General features: G+C 39.2%; 1 protein-coding gene across 2 annotated transcripts in view; it reads right to left on the bottom strand.

Moving 5' to 3' along the window:
• The window catches only part of MMS22L (MMS22 like, DNA repair protein), a 97,711-nt gene extending 83,994 nt beyond the window's left edge, over positions 1-13,717 (bottom strand). Inside the window, exons 1-7 of one of the 2 annotated variants that reach the window (XM_030036235.2) lie at positions 13,631-13,717; positions 11,084-11,271; positions 8,743-8,868; positions 5,491-5,543; positions 2,444-2,531; positions 2,170-2,347; positions 999-1,092 (exon numbers count right to left, since the gene is read on the bottom strand). In XM_030036235.2, coding sequence (XP_029892095.1) covers positions 999-1,092; positions 2,170-2,347; positions 2,444-2,531; positions 5,491-5,543; positions 8,743-8,868; positions 11,084-11,262 — 718 coding nt within the window. In that variant the 5' untranslated portion in view covers positions 11,263-11,271; positions 13,631-13,717. Of the gene's footprint in view, positions 1-998; positions 1,093-2,169; positions 2,348-2,443; positions 2,532-5,490; positions 5,544-8,742; positions 8,869-11,083; positions 11,272-12,866; positions 12,981-13,630 lie in introns of those variants that run through there. The other variant, XM_030036234.2, reaches the window with a different exon arrangement.
• Between the last annotated feature and the right edge of the window lie 5,999 nt (positions 13,718-19,716).

Genomic DNA, 19,716 nt, shown 5'->3' with positions numbered 1-19,716 from the left:
TAACACAGACATGCAGAAACAGTGAAGATGCATTAATCTGAGCAAGGCTGTGTTGCGACAGAACTCAGAGCAGGCAAAAGCTAATCCAAGAGTTCAGATTCATTACCAGTTACCTGCACTAAACATACAGTGCATTCTTTCTGGACCTCAACTTTACTCCCAATTGTTGCAATTCCTATATGGAATTTATATTGATAATTTATAATAACGGGAGGGTGGGGGGTAAGTTTGGTTGTAGTGACACAATGATTATGGAAGAAAATACATTTTTGTGATTTATTTTGCTAGCATGGACATGAACAATAGATATAATTCTCACAAAGCAAATAAAGTTGTCTTCTGTATTTTAACAATTCTTCAGCAAACTGAGATAATTTGAAGTTGGGTTCTTCCATTGCATTCTATGACCTTTTTTATCTAGCTTCTATGAACAGCTTATTCTTATCAATCTACTTTTTGCCCTTTTAAAGGCTTTAAAAAAAAGTCCCTTTTCTTTTTCTGTACTTTTACAAACTCCTCTGACTGAGGCTTCTTCTTTTGCCCAGTATTTTCTTAGCATCACATATGGTTAACAATACAAATTCTCTGTTCTGAGATTCTTTGCTCTGGTCCATCCTTGGACACTTTTTCTACATTGTTTTCATCAAATTGCTGTTCACTGTTATGCATTCTGAATCTCTGCAAATGTATTTTTATTTGTGATGTCAAAAAGTGTATTGTTATTAAGTATTTAGTATGTTGTAAGCATCAGTTGAGAACAAACTTTGTAATCTTGGTCAAGTTTTGATAGAACAAATTCCTAATGCTATTTAATTTAATTTCAGCTACATGAAGATTCACGAAGAACCTGCCTTCACCATATTTGAGTTTATCCTATTAAATAAAGCTATGCTTAAAAACTACCAAAAGTAGTAAATGATTCTGGACAAATTAAGATGAAAAAACTAGGTAAGTCATATGTACAAGAGTAAGTTCAAGAAAAAAACCTACGTACTTACTCATCATTTTTTCACTTAGTACATGAAGAACTTCCAATACTAGCCAGTTAATATCCAAGTGGAGGTGTAGTAAATGCCATGATGGGGGAAAGACCTGTGATTGGAAATATACACATTTATTTATTTTTAACATTTCTTTAGCAAATTCTGGATACTGTACGAAGACACGTGAAGATGTGCACACATTTTGCCTGCGATGAACATTATGGAGATCTATGATCAAATACACTGTAACACACAAAAATGCCATTCAGTTAAAAAAAAAAAAAAGAAAACAAACAAAAAACCTTCATGACAATTAATTCTGTCTGTAAAGGATGTTCGTGAATTCTTTAATCTGATCTAAACTACAATTTAAACACAATGTTTTGATTCAAGCTTGACAGATTACAACAGCCTTAGTTATCCTTTCCTTTCCAGAAAAGTGTGCTCTGAAAGTAGTTCCAAAATTTCAATATTCTCTTCTGTAAAGTTTACTTGAAATTACTGTTTCTTTCATCAGCTCAACAGTGGCCATACTGACAAGCTAAATGAACAGAAAGATTCAAAATGCTGTTTCCCAGTGGATCATTCCTCTCCAGATACTAGTTTATACAAGCCAAGACTGAAATTCCTTTTTCTTTCTAAAAGATTTAAAAGCATTTATTATATGTATGCACAAATATTAATGGTGTATACTTCATTAGTGTTTAATGTTGCAGTGCCTACTTCCATGTCTGCACGTTCCTTCTTTATATGTGTGATCTTTTCCTATTTTGAGTCAGATTTCAGAATGTATTTTTAAAAAAAGTGCCCCTCCTACTGGGAAGCTCAGAAATTCTAACCATTAGTAAGGACAAACACCAAGGAATTTTTTAAACATACCACGCTAATTCAAGCCTACTTATCTACCTGTAGATATCATCATTTGTTCAGTGCAAGAATTCTAAAAAGCTATAAAACATAAACATAAATAAATAAATAAAAACAACAATGGAAAATCCAGAGCTCATTAGTTGAGTTTGCCAAGTATGGGATGGCACTTAGTTAATAAAAGGGGAAAAAAAAAACACCAAACAAAGCATAACTTCAATTTCAGCCTGAAGAAAGATTAATTCTTATTCAGCCAAAATTTATCAAGCTGAATATGTACTGTTACACAAAAAAAATTAAATTTATAAAAGACATCAACCTTTGCCTGATGTTGAATTGTAAATGCTGCCAGGACACTACTAGGGAGTTCACAAAGGTGACCAATGTGCATGGTCAAAGCATGAAGCTCTTCCACCAACACGGATGGTAACTGCGCTTCTAGTTCTTCATATGGATGGAGCATTCCATCATATTCCACTTTAGGGGGTTCCAGATACCTGAGCACACATACACAGACACACAATCAGAAAACAGATAAGCAGCAGCTACACAAAGCTCAGTACATAAGTTGGTAAATTGTGTGCAAATCTCACCTGAAGATGAAAACTTTCACATAATGCAAAAACTCAGTACATTGACACCTGATGGTCTCCGCTTCAGAGTGCAAGTTTGCAGCTTGACCTGAAGTAAAAGAGATCAACAGCTCAAAGCAGATGTGCCCAGACTGTGACTCATGTAACGTGCATTTTCCCCAGTAATTAAACAAGACCACTGGAAAGCCACCCTCTTTTCTGAGGACAACTTGGAAGGTGACTGGTGGCAAAAACCCACTTCTAAATGTCATCTTGCCAGAGGGATCCACTCTTTATCTTATCATCTCAGGTGCATATCCAGATACACAGAGAAAAGAAGGCATCCAGTCCCTCAGGAAAGGTGGCAGAGGCAAGCAATCAGGGCTAGAAGAAATCATTCAACCCTACTGCCCTGCTCCCTGTCTGCTTCCAAGACACCTTCAGAAAAGACGTGTGAAACAATTTCTCAGCATCCTTTTCTGTTGAGGGACTTAAGCAGGTGGACTTATTTGGAAATATGCTTTGTAACTTCTCTTCCTAGGAAGCATCACGTTGTTACACAGTGCCTTAAAAAGTGTAATGCTAAGAGCCATCCACTCACGATCCTGTAGCCTGCCTTTCACTTGCAGCTCTGTACTCTTTCAGCCAGTTATTGAGGCTATATGTCTCCTTTCCTTTGCTCCCTGAAGCTGTTGTTCTCATGGTGTTACCCTCCTTATCTTGCACCTGCAAGCTCAAACACCATCATTATGGCACAAATTCATTGGAAGCTATTGCCATTGGTGTGAGAATCACTCATTTATTCCCACATCTTGCCTTGTAGCTTTCAGCCTTGTACCTTTCAGCTTATACTAGAGACGGATGAAACTTAGTGCATAACAAAGCAGATACAGTCATTTAAATACCCAGTAACTAATGCCCAATAATATATATATGCAAATGCTTAGCAATCAGTCAGCCTGCAACACATGAACCTGATTAAGCACGTGCCAATCATTAAGAGCATCATAAATGGGAACAGCAAATGAGGAGTTTGAGCAGGCCCCAATGAAAGTGTATCATGCTAGAGGAGATGAATGGCAAAAACTCTTTGACGCCTGCTGCATTTGACTGCATGTCCAGGGAAAGGCAGTCGCCTTTGCTCCTCTTCCCAGCTGGCCACTAGCGAGTCTTCCCTTTCCTTTTCTTGCTCCCTGTCTCTCCTTTGTTTCCCCTATACCCTCCCGGTAACCTTGAAGTTCACGTATGCCACTTGTTATGGACCCCACAAATAAAAGTTTTGTGCGTATAAGCCTATCTCAACATCTTTTGAGCAACGCTCACAGAGTGAAGCAAATCAACTGGTACAAGTACCATAATATTCCAGTGTACAGCCTACCCCTACCACACAAGATGCCATAGGATCTGCCGTGGTAGTGAACCACAGGTTTAGAGGCTCCAATCACTTTGTTCTAAAGGAATTATTTATAGATATTACTGCTGCTTTGTAGCAGTAACAAATATTTTACCCTAAGTTCTCAGAAGTTCTGTTTAAGCAAAATTTTATATTACAGTATTTCACTACAAAATCTTTTGCATACTGTCCTAAATCATTGAGCGATGAAATAAGTGGAACAAAACAGGAACAGCAGAGTGTTAAGAACAGATCAGGTATTTTCAAAAAAAAGACAAAACAACACAGAGCATAAGAAAAGATTTTATATGGCTTCCACATTACACAGTTCTCAGTACCAAGTCTCCAAAGCTCATAAAGACTGATAGGAAATCAAATATACAGTATTGATATCTGTAAAAACATATGCGCACAACAAAGATTTACTGAGTTAAAACTCTAAACTGGGGTTTTAAGCAGTGGCAACAGCGCATTTATCTAAGACATCAATAATACCTAACATCACACTGCCTGATCATTTTAAATATTTTACTCCTCACAACACCCCTCTCCTACCAGCCTGCTTGTATAAAGGAGGAACTGAGTCACAGATGGATCAGTGACTTGCTCTAAGTCACAAACAAAGCCTGGTGCAAAGCATAAAATTCAACAGCTATTTATTTTACTAGCTTATTTGACAAGAGGAAGAACAGGATACAGAGAAGAGGACCAAGCAGATGCTTAAATTTAAGGGAAAAAGAACTACAGAACAGTTTCTTGATGTCCAGCTACCATATCAAAGTTCAAATGTAATTTAAAATAAGGCTATTTCCACTTATGTATTCAATGCCAGCAAAATTAGACTTTTAAGATACAATCAACAAAAGCATATGAAAGAAGCTTGATGATAAATTCATACCAATGATTTAAATGGCAGAGCATGACAATACCAAACCAAAATAATAATAATGTGTAAAAATATTCACTCACACTCTTAGAACACTAGCAATTTATCTGGAATGAGAATATACTACAGACAGTTTATTTCTGAGTAATTACTTCTCAACTTGCTAAGTAATTCAGCCTTCAAACTTAGAATAAGCCCAAGGCTGCAATAATCCTTCAGAAACATACTGCTTCTCATGCCTTAGTGTTTAATTGAAACAAAGCATTTTGTAGTGATCCCATTTTATCGATCCTGCTGCAAATAACTCTAAACTAAGCAAATATAACTAACTTGTTTAAATAAAAGCCAAGAGAACACTGAAAAAAGTCCCAACCTACTACCTTTGTAACTAAAATAGTTATTGGGTGTTTTGATGCAACTTTCCATTTTTAATTAAACGAGTTAATAGTTTCACCAAATTCTACCTTAGGGGTGACATCTTGCTCAAGTCAAATTAATGCAAAATTCCCCACTAAGGTCAGTAAGGTCAGGATTGCCCTGTGCACCTACTATACAGGCAGATCTGGTTTCAAACTGACTCACAACATTTCCACTATGTACTTTCACACTACCTTACATCACTTGGTTGCCTATATTTGTACCCTTACTGCAGGCTTATGCTGTTCTGTGGCCCACTCCATGAGCCCTTGGTCAAGAGTCAAAGCACAATGTATCTGTGATAATATAAGCCTATAATGAAAAGGTAGTCAGATACCTATCCCAATGTCAGATTAAATGTGTTAAACTTACCAAAATCAGATGAACTCATTTGTACTAGGTTTTCCAGTCTGTGTATCTGTTGCCTAATTAAAGGAATACAAAGGTTTATGGTATTCATATAGGTAAAAGTCCTTTAACTACATCTTAGTAAGGTCTAAATAGAACAGAGAGAGGTGAGAGGTGTTTCTTGCTTCGTATTTCTGAAAAAGCTTACAGAAATGTAACTTAGGAAAGAGTATTAGTAGAAGGCAACAGACATATCCAAGTGTGAAGCAATGACAACGGATAGAATTTTTGCTTGTTTTTAAAACATTAAACACAGTAACAACAAACACAAAATTAGCTAAATATCGTGAGAGGGAAAAAACAACCACACACACAAAAACCCCGAAAGCCATTCCCTGTAAGTGATCTTTCCACAAGTGTAACTCCACTTCATATTTGACCACAGGATAAACCTGAAAGTTAGCCCTCACGGCATACACTCAGTATATACTAAATTAATTTACTTGTGGATGAGCACTAGTGAATTCTGTCAGCAGCTTTTCCCGCTTCCTGCTTAGGGTGGTCTGCTGCTTAACTTGAGCACAAAAGATAAAGAGCAACAAATATAGCAGAGTAAAAGGAGAAAGTGTCTCTAGAATTAAAACTCAGTTCAGTTTTGGTGGGGAGAGAGAACATTTTTAAAGAAGCTGCTAACTGCTACTGCAAATAAAAATCAAAAAAAGCTGTAACATAGGTAAGTACTCAGCCATATTCTGCAACAACTGTTATTTTTAAGTGGTCTTCAAGTATAGTCTCCACACAGATAACACAGTACTAAAGTGCATATGTGAAAAGCGCAACTGTGTAAGACAGACTTTTGAAAGAAAATGCTGCATAAATTGAGGAAGGAGCTCTCTGCCTCATTTCTTATACAGTCAAAGCAGCAACTACTGAAGGATTCAAAAACAGGATACTTGGATCAAACCCAGATCGAATGTTCTTAGGAAAGAAAAAAAATTGAAAACTACTAAGTGCCCACAAGGATTCAAAACCCCAGGTTGTAAGCTGCATATTAAAGGACAGGCACACATTAAAATTATCTCCCTTAGCTCTTCCTTCCTTAGATAAAATCACGCCAGCTACTCAAGATTATCTTCAGCCATTTAGGTGGGTTGTGGAGTTTTTTTGTTTTGTTTTGAAATCAAAGCTGAATTTCTACACAAATTTTTCAAGTATTTCAACCATGTAGAAAGGAAGGAAGTCTAAAGCATGAGGACTTTATGAAAGAAGGCTGTTGAGGCTGAAGGTTAGAGAAAGAAAGAGTGAGAAAGGAGCCACACAGGAAGGAGTAAAAAAAAAAAAAAAAAAGGACTCTCCACTGAATTGACAAAAGACAGAATACAGTGGGCTGATAAAATAAAAGCACAAACTGGGCATGAGAAGCATAACAAAGACATCAGTTAAATAAGTCTTTTTAATTTCAATTTGCATTTGTACCTCAAAGATTGATCCTCATGTTTGTTAATTATTAAATCATTTGATTTGCAAATAAATATTCTGACAGTTAAACTGGTACTTCTGTTTATTAATCAGTTAAAGATATATTGTCTTAATATACCCACTTCAATGGGTATACTTACTCACTTCGACTCACACAGCTTCAATCACATAAAAAAAAAGCTAAGAATTTTTTTTATTGTGCAATTAATAGTTTTAACTTGCAGTTCCGCTGTACAGTATTATTATTTATTATAATATTTTAAAATAATAACATTCTTTAATATTTACAGACACATTAAAAAAAGACTAGGTTTCTGTAAGCATGTATTTAAACACAGATATTATCTGTACTTCATAAATTGACCTATTTACAGCCACCTTGTCCTCAAGAATTGTTATAACTTGTACTTAACACATAAGACTTCTGCAATGGAAAAAGGAGTTTTCCTACTTTCACTTGTCAACTGGTCTGTAAATGAAAGTGTTCCATTTTATGACTGAACAAATGAACTGAAAGAGAGAATATCTTTGCAGAGGGACTTGTCACACCAAAAGACAGCTTAGCAACCAAACTCTCATAGCCAAGAGTTAGCTGAAATCCATTATTCCTACCAGTTCAGTAGGTTTTAAAACATGTATAGCTTGAATAACTTCAAACCCACAATATATTATGCCTTAGGTTCATCTCTATTACAATTACAGAGTAGTTTACATTACAGAAAAAAATCTATTTAATTCAACAAATCAACTACATCGCTCTCACTGCCCAGTGATTTTATGTTAATAAACAGGTAATAAACAGTTCAGACTAAACGTTGAAAGCGATACAGTGTTTCTTTTAACTAAGTTATCCTCTTATCTCCTTCATTATCAGATTTTTTTTTAATTTTTTTTTTTTTTTAAATACAGTGAAGTCAAAGCTTGCATCAAACAAGCATATCTAAATAATACTGGTTTTAATATACTTCCTGCCATCTATGCCATTGTGTTTCAATAAGCCAGACCCTATTAATGATGTTTCACATCATGCCCTTGGTCATACCCTAAAGGGATGGAAGAATCCACTACAATCAAAGGAATGATGGAATATATCACATATATTTGTGGAATCATACAAAAGCTCCTCTCCCATCCACTCTCTGTATGTGCTGTACATCCTGAGGATTATCAGAAGCAAAGAGGATTATCAGTGATCTGTGTATTTGCATTGACCAGATTAAACATCTACATTGAATTAGTCAAACACTGAGTAACTGTATCTGAAGAGATTGCTGAAGCTACCCTAATCCAAACAATTGAAGAAAGTGCTGCATCCAGCATTTACAGTATTTGATTTTTAACCTCCATTTTTCTTTATGCACAAAAAAAGGACGTAAAACCTTCAAAAGACAACTTTAATTATATGGGTAGCACAATCTCATTCAAGGAAATCTTATGTAGTTTATTCATATATTCTGAAGTTAGAGCCTTCTAAATTAATCACAACACTCTGTTGTAATAACTATACTTATCAATTTTTATCTGATGATGGCTAAGATATGCACCACACTGCTTAGAAACTTAATAATAAGTCACATAATATTAGCAACCTGTGACACAAAATTTACTTCTTCCCATAATTCCATCTGTGTCTTACCATCACTGGGGTGTTAAGACACCATAATCTTTTTGGATGCATTGCATAGCCCACAGCCTTTTTAAGTATTTGATAGTGAAATCATAAAAGTTTGTTACAATCTTAAGGTGGGTATAATTACAGAAGTGGATTAATTATAAAATACATGAACATTACCATACCTAAGTAATCCAAAGAGAAGTCTACAGGATTCAACTAATGCCATTTCAGTAACCCACTGAAAGCCAAACATTTCCACTACATCTTCTTCATAGTCATTTGGAGAAGGATCTAGTCTCAGCAAAACCCTGTAAAATAGAGCCAACAATATTCATACATTCCCCAGTAATAAACCTGTAGAATACAGTATCTATAGCTGTCTTATGTACCACTGATATTTTATCAGTATATCAGCAACATGTATACTGTAGATAGGAAGGAGTAGCAGTGCTCTCAAAAGACAGACTGTTACACCTTTTATAGCAATATAATAGTTAGTACATAAAATATGACAACTCCTAGCTTCAGGAGCATAAAAACATGATATAGTCACAGGGCACAGTATATTTCAGAAACAAATAAAAATTAACAAGCTACCACCCTGAAACATCTTAATCCTTACAAAGAGGCTGAGACACAACATACAGACTGTCCTTAACAGAAGAGGCTGCTATGTTAGATAACATGCTCCACTGTAAGTGTGTGTTTGCAATCTGTCTCCATGTACACTACATGCCTAATAACGAATGCTAGAACATACATTTGCTCCTTTAGATAAATTAATAATATTTACATAGAACACACTGATAAAAGCACATTTATTAATATAAAAATATATAAAGCACACTTTTAGGCAGGTGAACTGATAAGGGTCACAAAATGTGACTTCATTATTAGAACTGAAACTAACACTAGGCCATGACTACCCTTTGTACTGGTTAAAGAAAAAATAAATAAAATCAGAATTACCATTTTACTCAAAGTGGAGAAAATCAGACATCTGTGTAGAATTGTTAAAACATTACTAATTGTGCAAATATAAAAATATTTCATTAATATGCTTTCAAAAAATACCACAGCAAGCTGTATAATAACAACAAAGGCATCAAAGCAAATTATTTCAGAATTTTCCCACTGCTTTTCACACATAGATGAAGCTGAATTCACTAATATGCAAGAAATATTTCTGGGTTTAAAAATAAAAAAAATGTACTGGGCAAGCACTTGGTTTTCATTATATTACACACCAAATTCGTATTCTTCTTGACCTATGCACTATTACCAATTCAGTTCTCAGAGGCAAAAAGAGCATCTGCTGAATAATTGGCTCAATCTCCCACAACACCTGTAGTTCACTTGGTAGCTGCTTAAACATTGGTCTGTTTTGAAGCCTTTAGCAATTAAATTCAGTTACTCCTCTTCTAGATAATGACAGAGGAGTCCCTCACATGCAGGCTTTTCCAAGAATTTACAATCCAAGTAGACAAGGTGAATAAATTAGAGGAGAACAGTATTATCATGACTGTAGCGATCTGGGAAACCTTTCTACATACAAGCTCCTGAGTGAGTTTCCACATGAAATTGTTTCTGTCATTAAATGTTTCTTTGTCAGTGTGGAATCCACTACTGATACGTTCCTGCAGACACAGGCTCTCTCAATCCTCTACTTGACATCAATTTCAATGAATGTGCTCTGACCCAACAAAACCAAAAATATGATAAAAAAGGTAGGGAATAGGGGAGGTGCAGTGCAACCCCCTTTAAGGCTTTACAGAAGAGGTTGTGGAAATGAAGGTTGAAAATCCCCAAAGTAACAACACAAAATATGAGGCTTGGCAGGAGGACAGACAGATAGACATAAAGATTACACTTTTGTAGGAAAAACAAGACAACCCCTGCAGGATCAGCAAATGGCACAGAAAACTAAGCTGGATCACAGACAGTAGAGAAGGTATTAACTAAACCAAAGTAACATTTTAGAACCTCATGGAAAATACTTACTTGTTATGCATGCAACTCCTGAACCTTAAATCCAGAATGCATACAAAGGTAGAGCTTTGAGAAAGATGGTCTTAAAGCTACAAAGCACAGTCCCAGCGATCTGGAGAAGCTGGGCAGAGCAGGTTTGTTTCTATCACATGGAAAAGAGAGAAAGGGCCAGCACTGAAGAGAGCATATGACTGGAAAAGGCAGTGCTGCAGCCTCCTCAGAAATTTAAGGGGTCTCAGATGCTGTTGCCCAACAGGCCAGCTTTGAAGTGTCCTAACAGGCTTGTAACAGCTCCTTTACAATATCTTAAAGTAAGTTCACAAAGCTAGGAATTGGACCTAAAACACTGTTCAAAGCAGTGTATCAACACAATTGCCCTGCCCCCTTTGGTATACAACCAAGTTGATCTCAGGATCATAAGAGCTGAAGAACAAACTGATTTGGAAACCCTGTCAGCATTTAGAGGCACCAAACACCAGTGGAAAGAGCATCTTAGAAGGGTATTATATTTGTAACTCAAAAAAACCCCCATACCTCTTAAGAGACCCACTTGCTAAATAAGACTCTGCAGAGAAGCTTCTCCCTCCATTTTGGTTGTCAAAAGCACAAGAAAAACAAGGCGGCTTTGAGTTCTCATTCTCCACTTCCATTGCCATCTCCAAGCTTTCAGTGAGAAACGGAGGTGTGGAGGAAGCCACAAAGTCATCATCCATTGTTTCCACCTGAACCAGAAAATAAATAGATAAATTAAAAACCACTCAGTGTTTCTTCAAATAACTTTCTCATGTTACAGCTCCCCATAATCCTTCAGCTGAGGTGAGGACACAGATCTGACTAACTGTAACATCAAACTAACAAATAGATATCACCAAGAAAGGCCATCATGGTCTCATGCCCTGCCACAGGATTCTGCCGCTTTGCGCAATTTCATCTTCCTCCATCACAACCTGTTCAAGGAGTCACATCAGTGACTACAAAACCCAAAATAGGTTCATTTTCTTCTGGTTTAGCTCTTTAAATTGACTACTCATGAGGTTAGACTAGCACTAGGGTAAAATAAGAAGCAGGAATGCATTACAAGACATGGGTGAGCTACTTTCAGCAACACTTCATTTTGTGACCAGAGTAGCTATGCTATGAAAATACAGGCTCCCAGTTTTCCATGGCTTTGAGGCAACATTACAGCTCAAGTGCCTTCTAAAAAGCAGTAAATACACCCCACATGATAATTAAGGAACCCTGAAGTGCTGAAGTTTTAAAGCTCAGAAAGTGACCATATGGCTGATTCTGACATAGCTAAAGTTGGAAGTTTCTATTTAAGAAGAGTGACTTCCCAAGAATCTGACAGAGAGAAACAAAAGCAAAGGAGAAGTAAGATCATGTCCAAAAAGGTTCACTGTACGCTTAACATCAGTGAATTGATATTTTATACAACATACTGAAACAGCAGAACTAGGCAACAGTTGCCACAGAGTTCTACAATGACATTCAAACAATATAATTAAAACTCTAAATTAAGTTTTCAATTTAATTTCTGGCAGTTTTTGGTACTGCTCTTGCAGAAACCAGTTTACGTCGCGGCTAGAGGTTGGTAATACAGAGGCTTGACTGAAAAATGAGCTCAAGGAAAAAAAAAAAGAGTTTCTGTCCTGCTTTTCCCCCATTCATTCACATTCCAGCGGTGCAGCCGGCTGTGCAGCAGAAGCAGTGCAACTCTTAAGTGAAAGAATGACTTCAGTGCTTCAGTTTACAGCAGGACCCCACGTATAGGTGTGTTAGCACAGCTGGCAAGGCAGAAATAAGCAGCTAAAGGGAACGGCCTAAATCAGAAGAAGAGTTTCTAAGGAAAGTCTGTTCAATTGAGAGTATCAAAATCGCCCCACACGACAAAAAGCACCGGGAAAAAAGGTACAAAAAGGGCAGCTCTCCACGGCCGCCATTCACATCAGTTCTGTACTTGTCTACCACAGCCCTGATCCAGCGGAACCGATTACTGACTTCAAGCACGGCAACCTTCCCGGCCAGCCACGCTGGAGAACTGCCCAGGCGCTTGCCATCCGCGGGCAGGAGCTGCGAACCGGCGACAGAGCCGCCGGCCGGGCGGCACACCCGCCGGGGACCTGCCGCGAACACGACCCCCACCCGTACCGCCTGCGGCCCAGGGCCGCTCTCCTCCCCGTGGAGGCGCTTCGCCCGCCGGGCCGGGTCGGGCCGGGGGGATGCGTCAGGCCCGCCAGCCCGAGGCAGGCCGTGCCGTGCCGTGCCGTGCCGTGCGAGCAGGCGGGCGGGGGTGCGGGTAGGAAGGGCGGCGGGGTACCTGCGCGCTGCCGGGGGCGCCGCTCCCCTTCCGCGCCCGGACACTTTTCCGTTCGTCCCGCGCGCCACCGTCACCACAGCACTGCGCAAGCGCCGCGGCGCCGATTGGCCGCCGGCCGCTCCTCCTCCTCCCGCCGCCGGCCGGCTCTCCCCCGCCCCGGCAGCGGGGGCCGCCCGCCCGCTCCCTTCCGCGCTCCCTGCCACGCCGCCGCCCGCCCCGCCCCGCCCCGCCCCGCGCTCGCCCCTCCCTTCCTCCCGCCGCCCGCCTCAGGGCGAAGCGCCGCGCGCGCCCCCAACCGCCGCCCGTGAGGCGGCTCCCCGCGGCCGTCGGTCTTCGCCGCTGCGGGGCGGCTGGCGGCCCCGTCCCGTCAGCGAGCGTCCCCGGCACCCGCTGGGCCTCTGCCCGCCGCCTGTAGGGCTTCTCCAGGCAGGCGCGGTCCCCGGCACGGCCCGCCCGCAGGCCCCGCCGCGCTCCCCTCGGCGCGAGCTGCCCGCCCGCCCCTCGGCTGCCGTCCCTCGCTCCCCGACCCCCTTCATCCGCGCTCCGGCCGCGTTTCCCAGCCCCTGTTAGTTCCCAACGTGCTTCTTACTCGCCCGCTTCTTGAGATTTCGGTGGGGTTTCCTGGCGGCCGCTTGCCCCCCCCCCCGCTAGCCCACAGCACTCCCGCAGCTCCCCTCAGAGCCCCCAAGGCCCCTGCTTCCACTGCTTTGCCAGGAGTCCCTTGCCTCGCCAACCACCACAAGTGGTTTCTGGCCAGCTCTCACCTGAACGCCACCATCTTGCCACTGCTAGTAAGTGCCCCAGATCAGACTGCTGCTTCCTAATGTTGTCCTTAAGCTGTCCGCTACCTTTCTTTGGTTTCCTTCCTGTCTAGCCTGTGTGTGAACATCATTTTCCTTCTCCTTGGTCTCCGCAGTTCACTCATCCCCACGCTCCCTCACAGCCACGGCCAAGAGGTCCTAGTCTTTTCTGATGCCTTACAGACCCTGATCCAACCTTCCCATGTCTGTCAGGTATGGCTCCCATCTCGAGACACAAACAATTCTTATCAAGCATGGGAAGTGGTGTTTAGTACATTTGAAATTCAAGATGGGTATCGCTTTTTTCATTTACTGAAGCGCCTTCATTGGGTATGACAGTCACCACAGAATAGGGGCCTGGGCAAAAGTCCTAAAACCTGTGCCTGGCATGACTGAGCTTAAAATGCATACTGTGCACCTAGCAGCTTCTGGGTCTTTTAAAAAATTATTGTATTATTTTGGATTGCCTTGGTTCAATTTCATTTCAAAATGAACGCTCTTCCAGTTTTGCCTGGTTTTTGGATGTAAATTAGCAGCAGTGCATGAAACTTTTGTTTCTAACAAGAAAGTTGCTATAAAAAGTTTTGCTGTTGCTGCTACAGCTTGCTGTGAAAACTCTCCTGTGATTAAAAATGCTTCGTTTGCTCTTGTGTCTGTAAGAATCCCTCATTTCCTTCTTTAAATTCCTGTCTAATTAAAAAAACAGTACATCATGGTTAAATAAAACTGTACCCAGGATAACCCTGATTTCCATATGCAGATTTATCTGCACTGACAGCCCCCTCTCTCTCTCTTCGTCTTTCTGTTTCCTCTCTCCCTCCCTCTCTCTCCCTCTTTCTCTTCCCCTCTCTTTCTCTTCCTCTCTATCTTTTTGTCTCTCTTTATGTCTATTGCATTATGCCTGAATAATTTTCAGCCTTTTTTTTTCCTTCCCTTCTTGCACGCACATGCTAAAATAACAAGACAAAGCTGCAAGGTGGTTGCTGCAGTCCCTGTCTCTAGGACAAAACCAAGAAAGCTTGTGATTGCAATGCCACCTTTCCTTTTTTTTTCCTTTTTTTTTTTTTTTTTTTTTTCCCCGACCCATGCTCGGTGATTAAACTTCCCCAGGATGGGGAAGAAAAAGGAGCTGGAAATGAAATAGGGTTGAGGAAAAATCCCATTGCAGCAGCTGCAGCCAGTGGTGTCTGCTGCCAGATGTGCTAAGGTTCCTGGGGTCCTTGACACTAAAAGGCAGTATTAAAATATTTGGAGACAAAAGCTGCATCCTCAGTGATCATTTTCTTTATTTAACATGGCAGCAGGCGCCGTGTGGGGGAAAATCAACACGCTGGATGTTGAATTGGACTTTTCTCCTTTCTAGGATGAAAGGATGTTATCTATCCCGTGCCAAGAGGGAACTGAGGTAAGAGAGCTGATCCAGCTCCTGCTTTTTCATAGTATATTTCCTAAGCATCTTTTCTGAAACAACCTATATATATGTATATATTTATATATTTCTATGTTTGTGTATTCGTGTATTCGGTTTCAAGTCAGTAAGTGGTAATGGTTTTTTTTCTGTCTTTACATCAAGCTGGAGAAAGTTAATTCACAATATATATTCAGAGCTTGTTCGGAAGGGTCGTTTTGTGGGGTTTTTTTTCGAATACGTTTTTGTTTCCAGAGAAGACTTCAGCAGTGACATCATGGTCGACTGCTGATATTAAAACCGATTTTCAAAGTCTGTAAAAAAAGAAAAAAAAAACCAAGGCCAGTAACTTTGCGATAAGAAATTGTGCTGGAGATTCATATGCTCTATTTTTCAGTTGCACTCTAAATATTGGAAGTCTTATTAAAGCGATAGTGAGATTTTTTTTATTATTATTTCTAGCACAGAAGCGATGAATGCTGCATAATTAAGTACAGTATTTAATTTGGCTGTTGTGAAGCAAAAGAATAAGGTAATAATTTTTATTGTACTAATCAGACTCAAGATGTTCTCTGTGTTAATTGGGTTAAAAAAATTGCAGTACTTATTAGAAATTCTAATTTCACAATGCAGCACTGACAATAAGCTCAGCCAGTGAATTATTCACATCTTTAATTTGCTCTCTTAATGACAGTGTTCTGTAATCAGAGTGCAGAGACTGCTTCCTATGCATTATGTATGATGTTCAGGACTTAAATGCAGGACATTATGAAGCCTCTCAGTGGCTCAGTAATTAGTTTTCCACAAGACAAGGCTTAGATATTCACAGATAAAAGTCTACAGTTGAGATAATGTTAAGGTGGTGACTCATGGTAACAAAAGCAGGGAAGTTCAAATTTAATGCTGAAACTGGTCTCCATTCTCCCTCATTGTGCGTAGGTGCAGGGGGAGGGGAAGAAAGTCTTCAAAACTAGCCCGCCATGGTGAGTACGCTGCGGACAGCCCAAGGGGGCAAACGGGGGGCTCATTTCACTTTGGAACCGTGTTTTTGGCAACTTTACTGATCGGAGGGTGGAGGTGGAATTGTGTTTTGTGCCTCTTTTTAAAGGTTGTGAAAAGGAAAATAATGTACCCTCCATCAGAGAGCAGTCATCTGTAGGAGAGATTAAGTGTATTTTAAAGGATTTTGTCTGAAGCACAGGCGTTTGTAACACTGTCAAATTTGAATGGGAGCTACTTTGTTATGTGTAGAAACTTTGAGAACACCTGATGCTTGCTATATTGCTGGTTTACCTATTTCAGTTCTCATGGTCTTAACTGTACACACATTTTAGAAAACATGTTATTTTTCTAGCAGTTTAGTTCTCACCATCTGAAAGGTGAATCATAATGCAGGTTTGTTCTTTTTTCCTTGGATCATAATTTACCTGGTGTTACATCAAGTGATTTAAATGTAGGGAATATGCATGGTTGTGTAACTTTACTACTTCTATATGCTGCTTATTATAGAATAAAAGCCAAGAATATTGAAATGAAGTTGGAAAATGTTACTTTTTCCATACGTAGTCGCTAGTCAGAGTGGCAGCTGTACATTTGTCCTGTGTTCTCACATTAAAACAATCATAAATTTTTACTGGAAACAAAATATCTGACTAGAGAAAGTTATTTACTTTTTTTTTGTTAACTCTCAAAGGACTACTCTGAAGCAAAGATATACTTGTGCACCGTTTACAGGATTGCAATTCTAAATATTAAAGATGATCTACCAATAAAAGTTTTAGGCTTAAGTTTAAAAAAAAACCACTAAAGATCCCAACTTAATAGTCAAGTACAGATATGGGATTAAGAATTTTGAGTACATCTAGATTTTTGAAGCAAAATATTTTAAAGCTAATTCCTTTAAAAAATTTTCAGCAAAGACTACATCTGGAATTTGGCGTTATTAGCAGCTGTTGCTAGTGTTGTCTGACCTTAAGGCCATACAACAAGTTACTAAGGCATTCCTCTTAGCAAACAAAGTGCTATATAGGATGGCTGAATTAGACATTATGTTTATGTATAGTCCAATCCTGAAAGTAATTATCGTTAAACTGTTGAATAAAGAAGTTGCAGATTAGATCAGTGTAACTAGGTGATCCATAGCTAGAGGATTGTATCAGAATCCAAGTGATTGTCTACATGAAGAAATTGATTGAGTCTTTTGCAGAATATGACTTTCATTCCAAGTGAAGATCCTACAGCTGTCACTGTCACTACACAGCTACATTTATCGTTCACTTCAGTGTAGACTCATACAGTTGAAAAGGACTCCAAGAAGGTGTCATGCCCACCCCTTCATTCTTCCTTCAAAGCCAGGATCAATAAAATCTGTCTTGTTTAATGAACGCTTCCTGTCTTCATAAAGATTTGTTATGATTACTTACTGAAGTTGTCTATTCCAACATTTCACTAGTCTTCCCATTAGAAAGTTTTTCCTGCTTTCTGATCTTAAACTTAACTTGCTGAAAGTAAATTGCTTGAACCTATTACTTTTTGCACAGTAAATTTTTACAAGGTTACAGGGAATTTACCTTCCTCTTTGTAGCAGACACTTACATATTTGAGATTCTTAATCATGTTTTCACTGTGTTCTTCTCTTAATCAATCCCCATTTGTTGTTTTCTTCTTTACAGAAAAAAAAAAGTTTGGTTTTCTTTTTCTTTTACTTCAAGTCATTAGTTCTTGTTGCTCTCCTCTGGCTTCACCCTATTTCTGCTTTCTTGAAATGCGCTGCTCCAGACTTAGGCATGATATTCCAACTGCCATATAAGTTCTATATTTTCATTTAATGAAACATAGTTTTTCACTTCTATTGTTTTCTTAAGCAAATCTTAACAGTATGACTTGCACATTGTGCGTGCAACCACGTCTGTTAATCCAGGATACAATCTAGTACAATATGAAAAGATGCAACATGTGTTTGAATAGGTTTTTAATTCAAAGGTTTATGTTCCTAGCAGGAGTCTTCATGGATATAGTATCCAATAGCCTTAACTCTCATGGTAAGTACCTGTGACTGACCTAATTAGTGGTGTCGGGTTGTGAGCCATCATACTGAAAAGAATATCTGAAGTGTTCAATCCTCAGAGGATTGTTTCAAGGTGTAGAATCACTATTGGAGAGTCAAAATTTTAGCCTCTACCCCCGTTGTAAAGCATCTTGGGTGGCCAGAAGAAGTTAAAATCTGAATTTTTCCACATAACCCCAGCCACATTGGACAATCCAAGTTTGAGGCACTACAACAGTCAGGTGAGAAAACTTTTTTATGAAAGTGGCAAGGGTGTTAGTGGCAACCAGAAATTAAGGTCCAGGGTTAACTGTGCAGCAAGGATGAACAGTATGTTCATCAAATAAAGATTAGAAAGTTAGCCCATTCTAACTAGCCTAGCAGATTGATTCTACATCTGAGCTATGTACCTGGGAAAGAGCAAACTGTTGTCTACCCAGTCTGTTAGAGTGAAGGCGAGGTCAGTTCATTTTTAGCTCTGAGGAAGGAAGGGCCCAATATCATTCCTAGGTTAGAGGAAGACAGTTCATACTATCCTTGAGTTGTCATGGCATGGGAGGAGGACAACACTGCCGACGCCAAAATGGAAGAGTCATGTGTCTGAAGAATTAAAGATGATTTGCTATGTTTCCAGGGGATCAGGGTTAATATAATCTGGTCATGAAGACATAGTGGCTACCAAAGAAAATTTTAAGGACCTTCATGTGATTACACAGGCATCTAATTCATGTATTTGGAATGTAACCCTTTTACTGTCCTCTTACTGGCTTGTACCTTCCCATGTTTAGGAATATTGCAAGTTTTTTGCAGCTATTTGATTCGTATTTCTGTATTTGTTCTTATATCAAAAAGTCAAGAAAATAGTTTTAACACAGTGCAATTTTTAGTGATATCTCTAGTAAAAACTTTTAAAAAAATCCATCCATAATATATTTCCAGGAGTCGTGTTTTGTGCTTTTATTTATATTGCTCCAAGCTCAAGTACCATTATAAATATTAGGTTCTGAAGTGGTATGATGAGTTAAGTATTTCCAAACGTCTTCTCTTAATCTAGCCTAATAATGCAGTCCTTTCATATGCATAATTCCTATGAAAACCAGTGGGAGTACTACATTGTAGAAGGAATAATGGATACATATGCCAAGGTGTCTCCCTTTTGAGTCATTGTTTTAACTTGATTGACAAAGAATAAGGTTAACCAAAAGAAACAGATATTGAGAGTGGAAGGAGTTATTGATAATATTTTGAATTCCAAATTTATCTGTTTCTCCACTGAAAGATATATGCCAATGGAATGACAGTAATCAGCATATCTGATAGAAATCTCAAATTAATTTACATTCACTAATGCTTTCCAGGAAGTATTTCACAAGTAGATCATATGCATTCTAGCCAGTAAAATTCCATATAATGGAGTCGATATTAAGAATTCCAACCTATATGTAAACCTATTGTCGTGGTTTAACCCCAGCCAGCAACTAAGCACCACGCAGCCGCTCACTCACTCCCCCCCCCACCCAGTGGGATGGGGGAGAAAATCGGGAAAAAGAAGCAAAACCCACGGGTTGAGGTAAGAACAGTTTAATAGAACAGAAA

The sequence above is a fragment of the Aquila chrysaetos genome, chromosome 2 (genome assembly GCF_900496995.4).
Source record: "Aquila chrysaetos chrysaetos chromosome 2, bAquChr1.4, whole genome shotgun sequence".
NCBI classification, from domain to species: Eukaryota; Metazoa; Chordata; class Aves; order Accipitriformes; family Accipitridae; genus Aquila; species Aquila chrysaetos.
Note: the sequence above shows the minus strand (reverse complement) of the source record. Positions and strands in the feature narration are given on the sequence as shown.